This window comes from Callorhinus ursinus, unplaced genomic scaffold (genome assembly GCF_003265705.2).
Source record: "Callorhinus ursinus isolate GAN/ISIS: 27379988/994484 unplaced genomic scaffold, GSC_fseal_2.0 scaffold118, whole genome shotgun sequence".
In the NCBI taxonomy this organism is placed as follows: domain Eukaryota; kingdom Metazoa; phylum Chordata; class Mammalia; order Carnivora; family Otariidae; genus Callorhinus; species Callorhinus ursinus.
In genome coordinates this window covers 963,017-979,042 of record NW_027397180.1, presented here as the reverse complement: position 1 = coordinate 979,042, position 16,026 = coordinate 963,017, and the positions used below count along the sequence as shown (strand labels likewise).

Below are 16,026 nucleotides of genomic sequence, written 5' to 3'. Positions count from 1 at the left end.
GAAAGTGAGGAGGTGCCCACCACCTGGGCCCCAGCTGGGCCCCAACGCCCCTCTGACCACAGCCCTGTGGGCAGGTGGGGCTCAGCTAAATGCATGCAGGCATGAGGCAGGATGCCCGAAGGGAGCCCACAGCCTTGTCTGGGGGGTAGAATGCTGTGAAGCCATTAGTTCTGGGGCTCCCCTGGGTGGTGCAACAGCAGACAGCTGGCCCCAGCCCTGCATGCCCCTCTCTGCACCCCCTGCCCAGAACCTCCACCCACTCCGCACTGGGAAGTCTGGGAGGAAGGAGCCATGGGCGGGGCACGCAAGCGAGAGCCACGTCTCTGGTTCCAACAGCGGCAGACGACCCCATGAGACTTCTCCTGACTGGCTTTTCAATTCAATACTGTAAAATTAGCCCAGTGAAATATTTTGATTAAGCCCAGTAACTATTCAGAAACTCAATCTGGTAAATTGTGTTTTTTTTCCTTAAGCTGGTGTCCTATTTTCAGACGCCTCAGGACTGGGGGCTAATGATGGGGTCACCTGCCAATGCTCACAGGCTGGAGGCAGGAAGGTGGGTGCTGAGGGTCCTCAGGAAGGGGGTGGGCTTGCCGGGAGCAAGCGGCAGAGGGCGAGGGCCTGGGGGCTGCTGTGAAGGGAAGGGGACTGGGTCTAGCACACAAGGAGCCCCACGTGCAAGGAGGCAAGACCCCAGAGGGCCAGGGTCACACCTGCAGTGTGGACACCATGGTGCGGCCAGCAGCTGTCCAGTCTCCCAGGGAGGTGTGGAGGGACACAGTGGTTCAGCCGGCAGAGCAAATGAGTCAGTGACCGAGTGCCTGGCAGGGGGGAAGATCAGGGGTCGCCAGGAGAGGCCAGCAGCCAGCAGTCCAGGCCCCAGGGGGTCAGCAGCAGACACAGACCTCAGCCTACCTGCCCAGCGGAGCACAGAGGCCTCCCCTCCCTACCGTCTCCACACCGGCCAGCCCCTCCCACCAGGCCCCCGGGACGGCAATGGGATTGCCCACCCTGGGAAGCCTGAGGGAACCACCACCTGTCACTGCACACACAGACACCCATGGCCTGTGGGGGCCAGGCACAACCCCATCCAAATCCACACACACCTGCTGTGCGGACAGGGGACCCTGTGTGCACGGGGGACCCTCAGGCACAGAGCCAGGGGTGCCGATACTTCCTAGAAGCCACAGGGCCTCCCCGATAAAGCAGAAGCTGCAAGTGAGCAGACGCCAGAGGCCAGGCACCCTCCACCCCTGCCTGCTTCCCAGCTCCCATGAGCACCCTGGCTGTGTCACCAGTCCCGAAACAGGACACCAGGGAAGCCACGTGCCACTGAGGGCCCTTGCATCTGCCAGCCAGCCTGTGGTCAGGCAGACGAGGGCACAGCCCCGCCCCGCTGCGGCCACCAGCACCCCCAGCAGCCCCTTAGCCCAGCATGCCCACGAGGGCTGCCCGGGTCGGCCTTGGAGACACACGGGCTTCCACAGCCCAGCAGGCTGGAGAGGACGAAACGGGAGGGCAGACGGACCCCCGAAGGGCAGTAAGGTCTCCTGCCCCCAAGTAGGACAAGTCACTGGGGGTTTCCCAAGAAACTGTCTCTGCAGGGGAGCAGACACCACGGGGACCACTCTGCACTCTGTCAATTTGGAGTTTAGCATTAAAAACAAGCAAACCAACAACAAAAAACAACCTGATCTGCACTTAAAAAACTATCTAACTTGGTTTCCCCAAACATTAGGATGGTCTTGTGTCCCTCCCCCCCGCCAGGGGCCCGCAAGCTTGTGCCCCCTCCCTGCTTATGGGGTAGGGGCACACTGACTCAGGCCCTCTTCCTAGACTCCTCCCTGAGAGACCGGTCCTGGCTCAGGGGTCCCGGGCAGAACAGGGTAGCTCTACCTAGCAAAGGAGGCCAGGAGAGGAAGTCTAGTGCCCAGGACCTGCTGGGTGCTGGCTGGGGGCAGGCTCTGGGGCCCCACTCCATACGAAGGCACAGATACTCCGACCGAGGAGCACCTGACCCAGGGGAGCTAAGGGCTGAGGCAGGTGCTGGGGCAGGGTGGCTGGGCTCAGGGACCCTGGCCGGTGCCCCACATGACACAGATGCCAAGGCACCAGGGCTGGGGGGGGGGGCAACGAGTGGGTTGTTTGCCACCTGGCCAAGGCTGCCACCCAAGGAGCCTGGCACTGGGCTTGGGTGAGGCACAGAGGTCCAGGGTACTTCTTAGCCCCTCTGCCAAGGGAGCTACCTCTGCAGGGGCAAACCCAGACGAGCTCGGGTCCCTCGGAGGGATGTGCTCCCCAGACAGACGGCTGGCCTCACCCCCTGCCTTCAATACCAGCAGAAGCGGGAGAACAGGCCTGCGGCCCTCTGCCCTGCCCCCCTGCCGCCGGGGTTGGGAACCAGGAGAGCCTGCCCATCCCCGGAAGGGCGCCACGAGGATGTAATCTCCGGCGTGGGGTAATAATAGAATCTGCTTAGCAGGCAGTGGGCAGCTTGCTCCAAAGGGTGGAGAGAGAGAGAAGAGACAAAGACCCGCCTGCCCATATGTGTCACCCTCATCCTCCCAAACACCTGCATGGGTCCCCAAGGCCCACCTGCCCAGAGCTGTCCACAGTCACGGAGCCGGAGTGGGATGTCTACCTCTACCACCTCTTCTCTCAGCGCTGGCCCTCGGGTGATGGGCTCGGCCACCCAGAAGGCAAGAATGGGCACAAGGTCCCAGAAAAAGAGCAACCTCTCCCCTGATGTGCCCAACATCCGCCAACACAACCTCAGGCCTGCTGCTCCCTGGACCACTGCCCTGACCTCCTGACCCCCGATGCCCTGAATCCTGAGCCACGCCCTGTCCCACAAGCCGCCCCTACCCCCACCAGCACCCACTGCCCAGGGCCCAGAGCAGGCAAGGTGCTAATACACAGACACGTGCCCTCTGCACCTGGAAACCTGCAGGCCAGTCTCAGTGCAGGCCCACTGGACACGGGGCCAGGTTAGGAAGGCCCGTACCCAAATGCAGGCCACCTGTCCTGAGGCCACGCCAGAGAAGCTGACATCACCCTGCCAGCATGGGGCTCCCAGGCTCTGTCTCTGCTGACCCGCGGATGGGCCTGGCCCCCACCTGCCCTGTGCCTGCTTAGAGCTGATGCCCACCCCCCGCCCCACATGCCCATGCTGTTTCTGGGGGTTGCTGGGTCACCAGGGCAGAGAGCCCTTGTCATCTAAGAGAAGAAGCGCCTCCATGGTAGTGGGGGCTGGTCTGCAGCCCCCCAGGTACGGCAGGATGCCCCACAGCAGCGAGCTCCTGAGGTCCAGCATGGACATGTAGAGCTGACCAGACGGGGCCTGGGGATCATGCCCACAGCTGCCAGCCCCTCTCAGGGGGCCTGGCTTCCCCACGGGGCTCTTCCAGACCTCCTAAAGGGCCAGCCACACAGATGCTAAGGATAAGGATGTCCCTCGGTAGAGTGACCCACTGCCCCACGTTGAAGTCCTGGGCAGAGGCAGATGGGCGGGACCTTGCTGGAGCCACCGGGGGCCACCGGGGGTGTGGCAGGGACTGTCACTTGGGACTGTCACCTACAGGCCGCCCAGCTGGGTGGACTCAGGATGCTGCAGACACCTGGACAGAAGGAGCAGTAAGTGAGACCACAGGGCTAACCGGCTCAGGCTTGTTCCCCAGCCTTCCCCTGAATGTGGCCTTCAGTCCAATCCCCCTGCTGGTCATCTGCAACCCACCCCCAGCCTGGCTCCCAACAGGGGCATCAGCAGCATCAGCCCGACAACGAGGTGACCCCCATACTGATCTACGGACCGAGGATGGCATGGCCTGGGGGGGGGAGTGGCCACCCTTCTGGGTCTCTGGATGTAGGGACAACTGTGACTGACCCCCAAGTGACCCAACTGGGCTCCATACCCCACTCCTGCAGACACCAGGGCAGGATGGTATGGAGGGGGTGGTGTGATGCAGAGACCCAGAGTCAGAGGCCCCATGGCTAGCTGACCCCAAAGGCAAGCTGTGGAACATGGGTCTGAGCACCCCACAGGCAGAGGGACCGGGGGCTGGCCTGTCCCCAACTCCACAGGGCAGCGCCCAGGACAGCAGCCCTCTGGGGACTCAGAGGGCAATGCACACCGCAGCCCTCCCCCAGCCAGCAGCAAAGCCAGAAGTGAATCTGACAGGGGCACCCTTGAAGACCCTGGGCCACCGGTGCCACCTAGGGGTTCCCCTCCAGCCCCCACCAAGCCCCCCATACATCTCTTGTGCCAGCCAGGACAACACAGCCCACGTGTGCAGATGCCCTCTGTCACTCCGTGCATCTGCTGGAGGATGGTCTATCTGTGCCACTTTATGATTAGTTATAAATCCCTTGGGATTTGGGGGTTTAGCGTCAGCAAACCTCCAATCTGAGACAAGCCCTCCGCCTCTTTAGAGATGAGCCAGAATCAGCCCCCGCTACCCACCAAGCCCAGCCTCCTTCGCAGCCTTCCGCGGGAGATACCCACGCCCACCCCCTGCTAGCCCAGGATGGTGGTCTTGGGCCGGGAGCCTGGCTTCCTGAATTCTACACCATACCCCCCCCCCAGTTCCCAGCCCTGAGGAGGGGGCGGCAGGAGCAGACTGTGCAGGGAGCACCACAGGCCAGGGAGACAGGGACATAGCCCCACATCTCTGTCCCCTCAGCTGAGGGGCTTGAACAGGCATGCCTCAGACCCACAGCCCAGCCCCTTCGGCCCCCCCAAGGGTATCCACCGATGGCTCAGTGTCCTGCAGAAACTCCCGCACGTCATCCACCCTCAGGCCACAAGACCCCTGAAACAAGGGGGCCCAGAGGGTGGCCACAGGGGCAACAACTGGCCAGTGGGGACCAGCCTTCCTCCCCAAGGAGTCCCGATGATGCAAGCCACCCACAGCCTCCAGGGCACCGGGCCAGGCGACCGGTCAAGTCCCCCAGATTGCTCTGTGCCCTCGCAGCCCCCACAACACATCCCCAAGGGACCTGACAGGAAGGTTCCTGCCACTGGAGATACAAGGCAAATATCAGAGGGGGGCCAGGGGCTGCCCTGGGAAGTCACCTCAAATCAACCCCAGAGTCAGGAAGGGCTCCCTCGTGCCCCCACAGCCTTGGAGGACAGGCGGCAATCATGGTCATGACTCTCTGGGGCCTTGGCCCTCCCCTTGTCCCCAGAGAGTCAGTGGCAGCCCCAGGAGACCTGGCCACCAGCAACTTCTGCAGGGAGAGGGGGGACCGGGGGCTGGGGTCCCCCCTGGGAGCTGCCACTAAGCATGTCTAGCAGCCCGGTGGCTTCCACCTCCTGCCCCCGTTCAGCACAGAAGCTGTCCCACAGCAGGGCCTGGATGCAGGAGCCTGCCAGACATCCGGCCCTTCCCCCAGCAGCAGAGGTCTGAGGACGTGTGGCTAGCCGCAGCCTGGCTCACCGGGCGCGGAAGCTGCAGACTTCAGCACAGCCCTGCTGGACAGCTCCCCACGCAGGTCGGCCTAGCCAGGGACAGAGACCAGCCCCAGGGGCCCCCTCCACAACCAAGACCCCACACAGGGCAGTTTTCTCTCAGTCCTGAAGACCCCAGAGTCAGAGTGTGGCCAGCAAGCCCCCCCACCCAGGAGGGTGGCACGACCTGAGGGCTTGCGGCTGCTCCCCATGGAGACTCGGAAAGGGGGGACAAGGTAAGGGGGGGCTGGCAGGGACCAGTGAGGGGTACTCCTGGGCAGAGTGCAGGGATCCCAGGTTGTCTTCCCACCCCCAGCCACCCCCATTCCAGCTTCTGACAGCCCTGCCGGCTGTTACGCCATGCTCCAGGGACAGAGCTCCTAGGGAGCCTGCTAGGGGCCTCGGAGTGGTGGCTGCCTCACACCCCGAAAGCTCTGGGCTGGCGAGGGGCTCGAACTGTCCCTTCCCTCTGCCACACGGTGCCATGCGGTGCCACGTTGCCCCGGTACACTGCCCTGCTCCATGTCCTGCTGCTAGCTGGCAGCTTTGTCCTGTGCTTAAAGAGGGAGATTCTTTCAGGTGACCACGATCCTGGTCAGATGGCTCAGCAGGACATGCACGCACATTTGGGGAATGCATCTGCACGGAGAGTGTGAGCCCCGACCACAGGGCTGCCTCAAGCAGGCCTCGCACCAGGCAGGAAGCCCAAGAACACAGACACCACAGGGGAAAGCAGGCATCAGCTGCTCCTCCGTGAAGTCACATGCGGAAGGCAGAGGCCAGGCGTGCTGGCCGAGCAGCTCCGGGACGACGGAGCTGCCACGTGGGCCCGGGGTGTGTGTGTGCCCCGGCCACCCAGCCTGAGCTCCGGCCACCCCACACACGGCTGTCTGCGTGCCCCTCCAGCGTGCCCAAGGCAGTGAGTGCTCCCACCGGCACTCAAGGAGAGGACCAGCACAGCCAGGAGGGTGAGGCTGGCGTGGACGCGAGGACCGGCAGGAGGCGAGGAGGGGCGGTGGGGCCCACACGCAGAGGGGGCCTCCCTCTTCCACTCTGCTATGGCCGCAGGGGGCTGGGGAGGCTGGCCCCACCCTGCATCACCCTGCATGACACCCACTCCTGCATGTGTAGCAGCCCCACTGGGCCTGTCCCTCTGTGTGCACAACGGGCAGTGATGCTTCGGGACGGGGCAGACCCGTGGCCCCCAGGCAGCGCTGAGCCCGCCTTCTGCTGCATCCCATAGCTGGCACCCAGCACGGAGGACCCGTGGACTGGAGAATGCAGCCCACACCTCCGCCACACCGTCCTCACCACACCAGGACAGGACACAGCCGCACACCGTGCTCTCCCCCAGTGGGGTCCCCACCTGCAGCAGCATCCCTGGGGAGCTCAGGAATGCAGACCTTCATGGTCCCAGGCCTTGGGGCGACACTCAGCTTGAGGACTCCTGGCAGCAGCCCCTAGCCCCGGGCCCCACTGGCCTCAAGGGAACAGCCACTTCAGGTGAAAAATCTAGCATCTGGCTGGACTCCTGCCAGTTTGGGGAATCGGTGCTAACTTCACAGGGTGATCTGGTACTGTGCTTTTCTAGAATCTCTGTCAGACACACACACCAAAATATTTAAACTATGTCTGGGACTTGCCTCCAAATAATGCTTGGGGTGGGGGGCAAAATCGGCCTCCTGTTGCCGAGGCTGGGGTGGGCTTTCGGGGTCTTCTGTGTCTGAAAATGCCCCTGTGCTGATGAAGACAAGAAGCCGTTCCCACGAGAGCCCCAGCTGCAGTCCCAGGAGCCAGTGCAGGGCCCCATCCCAGGTGGGCCCCAGGACAGAGGAAGCTGCTGGCTGGCCAGCAGCAGGACACGGAGCAGGGCGGTGTCCCAGGGCAACGTGGCACCGCATGGCACTGTGTGGCAGAGGGAAGGGACAGTTCGAGCCCCTTGCCAGCCCAGAGCCTTCGGGGTGAGGCAGCCACCACTCCGAGGCCCCAAGACTGTGCCCTCCTGCTCCCCAGCCCACAGCCCAGCACAGCTGGCCCAGCCAGGCCTTGCAACAATCCCCACCCACTCACCCCCAAACTGAGAACCGTGAGGACACCGCACCCCCAAGGGGAGGAGTGAATGCAACAACGCGTCAATCCCCATTTCTCCCTGCAGTCCCCTGCCCCGGCCAGGGGCTCCCCTCAGGCACCATGGCCGGCCCTAGGGGGACACTGGGTGTAGCCACCACGTTGGGCCCCCTGCCAAGCCCTAAGCTCACTGCATCCCCCCGCCCAGCACCACACGCGAGGAGAACCGAGAAACTGAGGTAGGAACCTGAGACTCTCCAAGGGGTCACACAGACTGCCCACAATCTGAGCTCTTCACTGATCGCCCGGGGCGGGGGGGCTGCCTCTGGGGGCTCTGTACAAAGGCCGACCCTGGAGACCCTGGACAGTCACGACACCCGCACCTTCCAGCTGGCTCCTGTGGGGGGGCGGCAGGCCCAGCCCCTTCTAGGCTACTGCACACCATATGCCAGGAGTGGATGCGGGAAGGAGGGACAAGGCAGGATCCTCAGGGTCATGCCTATGGGCCAGCTGACCGCACACATCTCAATGGTCCCAGGGGACCTGGAGCTCCCCCGGCACACTGAACCTCCCTCCCTGAAGAGCAAAGAGGCTGGAAAGTTCCAGGGTGCCTCTCCCCACAGGCATCAGGGGCTCATTCCTTGGTGCTGCCCATACCCAGCAGGAAAGCTGCCCAGTGAGGGCCCCCAGGCTACACCCAGGCCCTTGGCTCCCCACCCTGGGGAAGGGGCTTCACCTGGCCTCTGCAGACCTGGGCTCCTGACTACCCCTGCCCACCCGTGCCCTGGCGTCCAGCTTGAGGTCAGTGGCACCACCCCAGGAAGCTGGACATGTGAGGGCGCCCATGTCTTAGACAGAACTAGGGGAGTTAAGCTACCCTGCCTCAGGGCCGCCTCCCCACTCTAGCCCTGGCTCGCCCAGTGGCCACCTCTGCCCATCACCTTTCCCACCTCGGCATGGCCCCCGTAGGAGGCCCCCTACCCAGGGAAGCAGGCAGCCAGGGCTCAGGTGAGCTCTCAGCCAGGCCAGGCCAGCCCAGGCAGCCACTCCCCAGCGTCACTTCTGCTCTGGCCTCCCAGCCTGCAGCCACGCTGACACTGGCCATGGAGGGGGGCCCCATCAGATTCCCAAGCGGCCAGCCCCAGACTATAGGGCCACCAGGCGCTGCCTCCTCAGTCTCCTTCCACCCTGACCTTTGGCCCAAGTCAGTAGTTACCCAGTAGGTACCCGGGCCAAACCACCCCTCACAGATGCCACATTCCTGGCCAGGCAGCCTCCCACCACCCCCACAGACAGCCCACGGCCCCGCGGCCTGACGTGTCCCCGGTGCCTGCTGCGTCACACGTCACTTAGCCACATAAGCACTGTTTAGGCTGCCCTCCCACCTCTGCCCTGGGGCCAGAGAGGCCAGCCATGCCCTGCAGGGCACACCCTTGGGCCCTGCCTGAGCCCAGAGTGGGCGGTAGTGGTGGGGTGCCTCCATCACCAATGGCAGGCTGCTGAGCCCCTAAGTCCCAGGGACCCTCAGCCCCTCCACCAGTCCCCAGCCCAGAACCATAAGGCCCTGGGAATCTTCTGCGCCCCGTGGCCAGGCTCACGTGGGGTCAGCCCCATCCCTTGCGTGGACAAGGATGTGGCAAGCATGGGGGGAGCGGCTCTGTCCTCACAAGCTGACCCCCAGCCAGGGTGTGTGTCCCCAGGATCTCACGTGGTGCTCTCCACCTCCGTGTCCCCTCGAAATCCGCCCGGGGCATCGCTGCCACAGGGCACAGCGAGGAGACCGGCTGGAAGAGAAGCACTGTTCTCAAAAGCCGCGGGGCCTTCGGGAGCACAGTGCTGCGGGCTGGGGGGGCTGCTGCCTGGCTCCAGAACACTGGCCCCTCAGAGGCTGAGGAACAAGGCCTGGGCCACCTCTCGGGGTGGGGCCCAACACAATCCCCGCTTTGTGCCCACAGCCTCGGGCCCAGCCCAGCCTCCCTCCTGTCCAGTGTCCGAGGCAGCTGGCCCGGGGCAGCCCTGTGAGCCAGCCGACACCACTGGGGCAAGGCCTCGGGCAGACTGCAGACGGCTTGGCCACCCCTGGCCGGGCTCATGCAGGCTCACCCCAGGCCTGGGGCTGACCTGGCCCGGCACCAGGAAGGGCTCCATCAGGGCAACCATCAGGAGACACCAGCTCTGCCCACGTCTGACAGGACTTCCTGCAAGGTCCTAAGGAGCCCAGGGGCCCCTCCTGTCCTCTGAGACCCCAGATGCGACCCGACAGCTGTGGACCCTCTGTCCTCCGGCCCACCACAGATGTGCACCCCCTCCGACATGATTCCCGGCACGAGCCTCACGGAAGCCACAGGAAACCTGCTCTGGGGGCGAGGGGCTGAGGCTCCAAGTCCATCAACCACTGAGCGCCAGAGTCCAGCCTGCCCCCGGCCTGGGCCTCCGGCACAGAGCCACCCCATTAAGCTCCGAGGCGGCCACAAAGGCCTATGGGCCCCACCCTGCAGGCCCGGAGGGACACGCTGACATGGGGAGCACGCGGGGCCACAGGCAGGCAGCAAGGCGCCTCTCACAACAAAAGTGTGCGGCCCCCACACCTGCCGTGTGGCAATGGGCCCCCAGAGGGCACGAGGACTCCCAGGCCACAGGGACGCCATCCACCGGAGGCAGGCACGGCAGGAGGGGCTCTGGGGCCTGGGGAGCTCCAGGCGCAGCCACGCCCCAGGGGGCCAAGGCAGGGTCGCCACAGCGGTCAGCCCAGCACGGCCACCAGAGCAGCCTCACCCTCCCAAGATCCCTGAAAAAGCCAGTTCTGAGCCCCGTGGCCTTGAAGACACAGGTGTTCTCCAAACCAGAGCACCAGGCCACCACAAAGGTGCCGTAACTGCTCCTGGCCCACAGCAGTCCCAGACCCCCCCCCCCCCCCCCCCGCCCAGCATCTGCACACACAGGCAGCCCGGCCAAGGCACCAGGCTCAGCATCCAGCCTCTGGCCTGGGAAGACCTGGCTGCTTCCGACACACTGAAGGTGCCAAGCACCGGGCAGAGCTGATGTCCAGGCAGAGAGGACGCGGATGGTGTGTATTCAGGCCCAGAGATCACCCCACAAACACCCACGGAAATCAGGACTCCCATCAGCCAGAGACATGTGCCCCTGCCTGGGGCCCAAGCCAGGCCGGCTTTCTGCGGCAACCCGCTTGCCGGCCCCACACAGTCCTTCAGGAGGCTGCTCGGGGAGGGGCAGGGGAGCCCAGGGAGCCAGCCCTGGAGGCCCCCATCCCACATGCTTCGCCAGACGTGGCCAAGCCTGTCAGCCACAGAAAGGATCAGGATGCCCCTGGCCACCCTCAGGCAGGCGAGGTACGGGGCAGGACCTGGAGCCCCTCACCTCGATGCTCCTCTCCCCCAAACACAGTCCTGGGTGGCTGTCACCCCTCGAGCCTTCTGTGAGGATCCGCTCTGGCCCTGCCTCTGCACTTGCAGCCAGGAGCACCCGGTTCCCAGACAGCTCGAAAGACAACTGGGCATCTGGGTGCAGGACATGCTCTTCCTACATCACACTGGGAGCCCTGGGTGGGGGCGTCCTGTGGGAACCCCGTGGTTAGAGCTGAGCCCAGCAGCACCTGGTTTCCCCTTTGCACTGCTGCCCAGGCTGTGCCCTCCACCTGGCAGGTCCTTCCAGATACACATGGCTCCCCGGTCCCCAGAGAGCTGTCACCGTCGCCACTGTGGAAGCACTCGGAGCTGTAGCTGACCGTAGCGGGCAGGGGGCACTTTGAGACCAGGGTCCTAGGCCTTGGGCCACCTCCAGGACCCTCCCATCTTTACCTTTGGGAAACGGCCCGTCCTTCAAGGCGTGACCCCAGAAACCTCCAAGCTGAGCTGCCCTCCATCAGCAGGGACAGCCCACCCAGGGAGAGCTCTCAGCCCAAGCCGGGGGCTTCCGGGGGAGAGCCTGCACTGTGGGAGGGGGACTAGGGTGGGGTCTGTCCCGCTTGAACGCTGGTGGGACACAGGCCTTGCATACAGCTCCAGGGGGGCAAGGGAGACAGGCGTGGGGGGCTCCCTACATGCCCTGGAGCTCTGACCACAACTATTTGAGAATAGGGTCCTGCTACTTTGAACTTTTCAACCGAGCCTGTGCCATGAGCAGGCTGGGCTTTCCCTCCATCCCCAAGGAGCTGCTGCCCTTGAGCAGAGCACTCGGTTCTGAGCCTGCTTCCTGGCTGGTAGGCGGGTTAGACAGACAGAGGCATGCCTGCAGCACCGAGGGCGGAGGCTCACGGGGTGGGGAGAGATCCTCAGACACAGTAGGTAGTCCCCACATGGCCAGCAGAGGCCCACCTGAATCCCCGCCCGGTCTCCCTTCATTTTGCTCAGGCCGCACCCCTTCTCTGGGCCTCAGCCCCCAACGGCACCCCAGGGCCAACTCCAGCCAGTCCCCCACCCCCACCATCTCCAGGGTCCACACCCTGCAGCCTCTCACTGGTTCTCAAACTGCCTTCTGCTCAACTTTCTAAAACCAAACACATCCTCCATGCCCCAGGCACCTCCCCTCCCACTCCTGCCTCTGCTCCCCCATCTGCTCCAGCTCTGGGCCACGGAGCACCTGCGGGTCTACCTGTCTCCCCCTCCCTCACCTGCTGGCTTCCCCCACCTCAGGACTCCTCTCCAGCCTGCCTGACTCCAACACCCCACACGAATTCTCCGAAAGGCCCCTCAAGGACCTGAAGGGGACATCCCAGCTCCCTCAGTGTGGCAGTCCCGGCTCCTCTCTGGCCCACCCACTAGAGTCTGGAAGCCCAGCCGGGTGAGCTGCGGGGCGGCCCCCACAGCCCCACCGTCTCTCATGAGCTGGACTGACCCTTCATCTGACAGCCCTGCCCCAGCCACCTCCTCCTCAGTTCCCACCCACAGACAAAGGGTTTCCGAGAGCTCCACATCTTCCTGTGGACCCAGCTCCGGAAACAGCACGCAGAGCCTGCTGTCCTCCGGGCTTCTGGGAGCAGAGCCCCAGGCACATCTGCTGCCTTGCTCCACGTCCTGAAGGGGCCAGCGTGATACAGGCCAGAAGGCCACCCGGTGGCCACAACAAGCCCGCCTGGACCTGCTTGGGACCCACCTGCACCCTGTGCAGGTGCCCCCTGCCCTCCAGCGAAGAAGCCTTTCCTGCATCAGGGACCGGACAGACAGCCTTGGCAGTGACACCTGTCCCCCAGCAGAACCTAAAGACCCATCCCCCCACCAGAAAACATGACACCGCCTGGGACAGAGGCCTCCCCGGGGCTGCCGATACAGGTGACCCCAGGACGTTAAGGACAGCTGTGCGGAGATGCCCTCGAAACCACAGCCACACCAGCCCGGGAGAGGCGGCCTAACACCAACGTGAGTGACAGAACCCGCGTGCTGAGCCCAACACCACACAAGAACCCTGGCCACTGAAAAGATGCAATAAACAGTGTAAGCTGGACCATTCTTGCCACCAGAGGGGCGTCCGGCTGGGCAGAGGGGGCAGCCCCGCCCACACCTGCACTCCACACTGGGCAGCGGCCCCCCACCCGGCCTCTTATTCTGGAAGTCCGCATCTTGGGGCAGAGCAGCAGGCCCACCTGCCAAGGGGCCCTGGCTCGGGACCTGCCGGGCTGAGAGGCCCAGCGGTCGCCCAGCTGACTCCCTCCCTGACCGCAGCTTCCCCTTTGCAGGACTTGGGCAGAGCTCAAGGGAAGAGCAGGGAGGACCCAGGCATGCTGTCGTCCAGGGAGGGAGGCAGCACTTGGAACTACAGTCGTTCATTCTTCCACTGAGGTCTCCTGGCAGAAAGCCTAGCCCCAGATAAGGTCAGACGTTTATCCCCAGAGCTAAAGAACAGGCCTGGGAAACTGCAACTCTCTTGGCATTTGACGCCGAAGACCCGCCAGCAGGCCCGGTGCACCCACACCCCAAGGCCCCACGTCCACCAAACTCCAGATGACCCTTCAACAGAAGGGACAGAGAGACAGCACCAAGAGGAGAGCCTCCCCCAAAGCCCTCCTGGGATGCAGGTGTTCGGTGAAGCCAGAAGGAACACGGGATGGACAGACCCCCCCCCCAGGGAGGGGGCCTCAGCTAGACCAAACGCCGACTCCCCTCAAAGGGGAGAGGGACCCGAGGAGGAAGGCTGCTAGCTTTGTGTGCCACTTGGAGCTGCTTCTAAACATCACATGGCAACGTGTTGTTGACACACACGCGCAGCATAGCCTTTTGTATTCATTACTGTTAATTACAGTGGAAACCTCCTGTAATTAACTGTACAACAGGATAACTCGATGAAGAGTAAGGAGACCAGCCCCTGCCATGGAGACGGGCGAGCACGGCGCACGTATAATTCATTGCTGTCACCACTCACACGACGATGCTTCCTTATAATCACATTTTATTGGTACGATAATTAGATTATTTCACTGCTTCCCACATTCTGCTGCCCCAGGTCCCTCCCCCACTGAGGATTTCACCAACTACAGTTGTTCCTTGTAGGAAACATGCGTATTTTGAACTCAGATGAACACCGGCAGTCTGCCACCTCCTCCTTGAACCCCGGGCCACACCACCCCCACTCCCAACAGCGCTGCCCTGCTGCCAGGGGCCCCTCGGGGCCTCAGCAGTTGGCACCCAGAGTGGGAGAGGGGCAGCTCCCCCCGCCCCCTGCCAGGTCCCTTCCTAGGCGCTTTGCCTTAGTTACATCACAGCCCCTGCCCTCCCTGGAGAGCCCAGGGCCTGGCCCACTTTCCTCCCTAACACCACCTCCTAGCTCCACCTCTGTGCCACCAACGGAGGCTTGGGAAGGGCCTGCGGCCTCCCTGGCCAGAGCAGCTCCCTCCTGGGCCCCCACCCTGCACCAGCGAGGTGGGGCCAGCACTGCTGCACCCTCCTCCTCCCTTCCTCCTCTCCCCTGCCGGCCCCAGGTCTAAGGAACTTCCCAGAGAGACAGGGAGAAGCAGTCAGTGCCAACTGGACCTCTGGGCTGCCAAGAAGGCCCATCCTGGGAGAAGAAAGAAAATGGCTGAGCCTGGCCTCCCACAAAGCCACTCTGTGAACGCCTGGCCAGCTGGATGAGGGGATGGCTGCTAGGCTGGGACCTAGCCTCATCACCAGAAAGACAGCCAGGACCAGCCGAGGAGCTCCCTCCTCCCACAGGCTAGGGTTTTGCAATCTATGGCCTGGGATCCCGAATAGGGCCCAGTAGCAGCCTCCCTGTCCCTCCCCTGGGGCAGTGCCCTGTCGCAGACGTTCCAAACAGCGGCTAGGAGTGCCAGGCGCCGTCCAGCCCCCCGAGTCGCCTGGGCACTCTCCCACTCTCACCGTGGAGGAAGGCCCGAGCCTGGCCAAGGTGGCCTGGTCGGCCCGCAGGGTGCATAGGGCCACCTCCCTGCCCGCCTGCCTGCCCGCCGCCGCCGCCGGGAGTTGGGGGTCGCGGCCGGGGGCGCGCGGCCCGGGGCGCAGCTGCTCGGGCAGCACGCCTATTAGCAGGGCCGCGGCAGACAGCAGATGGGCGCCCGCTCGGCCCCCTCCTCCCGCGGCACAATGGGCCCGGTCGCTCCGGCGCACAATGCGGCCGGGGCCGCGCACCTGCAGCCGGAGCCGAGGGGCGCTGGCCCGGCCCGGCCCGGCCCATGCGCCCCCGTCAGCGCCGCGTGTCCTTGGGCCGCGCCCGGCCGACAGCAGCCGCACGGCCTGCGGGCTCCGCGGCGGGACCCGGCGCCCAGCTGCCCATTGTTCGCGGCCGCCGGCCGGAGCCGCGGGCCGGGCCTACAGCTCCCGGCTCGGGACGACCTCCTTCCGGGCCTTCCCCCACCCCCCGCCACCGCTCGGCGCGCAGTCAGCACGGCCTCCCCGGCGGCGGGCCTGTGCGCCCCTGCGCCCCTGGTCCTTCCCGGCGCCCGGGCCCCATCCATGTCCCCATCCCCTTCGATGTCCCCGGTCCCCTGGTTCCCCCACACACACACACGTGTCCCCGGGCCCCCTCGGTGTCCCCGGGCCCCACGGACCCCTGGTCTCCCCGAAACCCCCCGTCCCCCGGCGCCCCGGTCCCTCCAGCCCCCGTTCTCCATCGACGTCCCCGGTCCTCTACCGCCCCCCTCCTGTGTCCCTGGTTCCCTACCCCCGTTGTCCCAGGTACCCTCGGTGCTCCCGCTCCCCCCGGACCCCGGGTCTTCCCGAAAGTCCCGGCCGGCGGGCCCCCCCGGCGCCCCGGCCCCGCACGCACCTGTCTGCCCCTTGCCCAGCGTCTTCTCCAGCCGGTAGGGCCCCACATACTGCGCGTGCTGCGCCCCGCCGCCGTCCTTCCCCGTCGATGTCATCGCTCCCGGGCCCGGCGCCGGCGAGGTGGGAGCCCCGGGCGGGCGGGCGGGCGGCGGCGGCAGGGAGGGGCCGCGTCCGTCCGCGTCCGTCCGTCCGTCCGTGCGCTGGGCCGGGTCGGCGGCGCCCCGGCGGGCCGCGCTCGCTCCGCGCCCCCCGCGCCTCCCCGCGCCGCCGCCCCCCGCGCCC

The 16,026-nt window shown here is 65.1% G+C and overlaps 1 protein-coding gene across 11 annotated transcripts in view; it reads right to left on the bottom strand.

Moving 5' to 3' along the window:
* BRSK2 (BR serine/threonine kinase 2) overlaps positions 1-15,928 on the bottom strand; it is a 60,512-nt gene extending 44,584 nt beyond the window's left edge. For all 11 annotated transcript variants that reach the window (XR_012377185.1, XR_012377183.1, XR_012377186.1 and 8 more), the window contains exon 1: positions 15,746-15,928. Coding sequence is in view for 7 of the 11 variants with exons in the window: in XM_073889769.1 (XP_073745870.1) it covers positions 15,746-15,839 (94 nt within the window). In the remaining 4 variants the exon portion in view is untranslated. The remainder of the gene's footprint in view (positions 1-15,745) is intronic.
* Between the last annotated feature and the right edge of the window lie 98 nt (positions 15,929-16,026).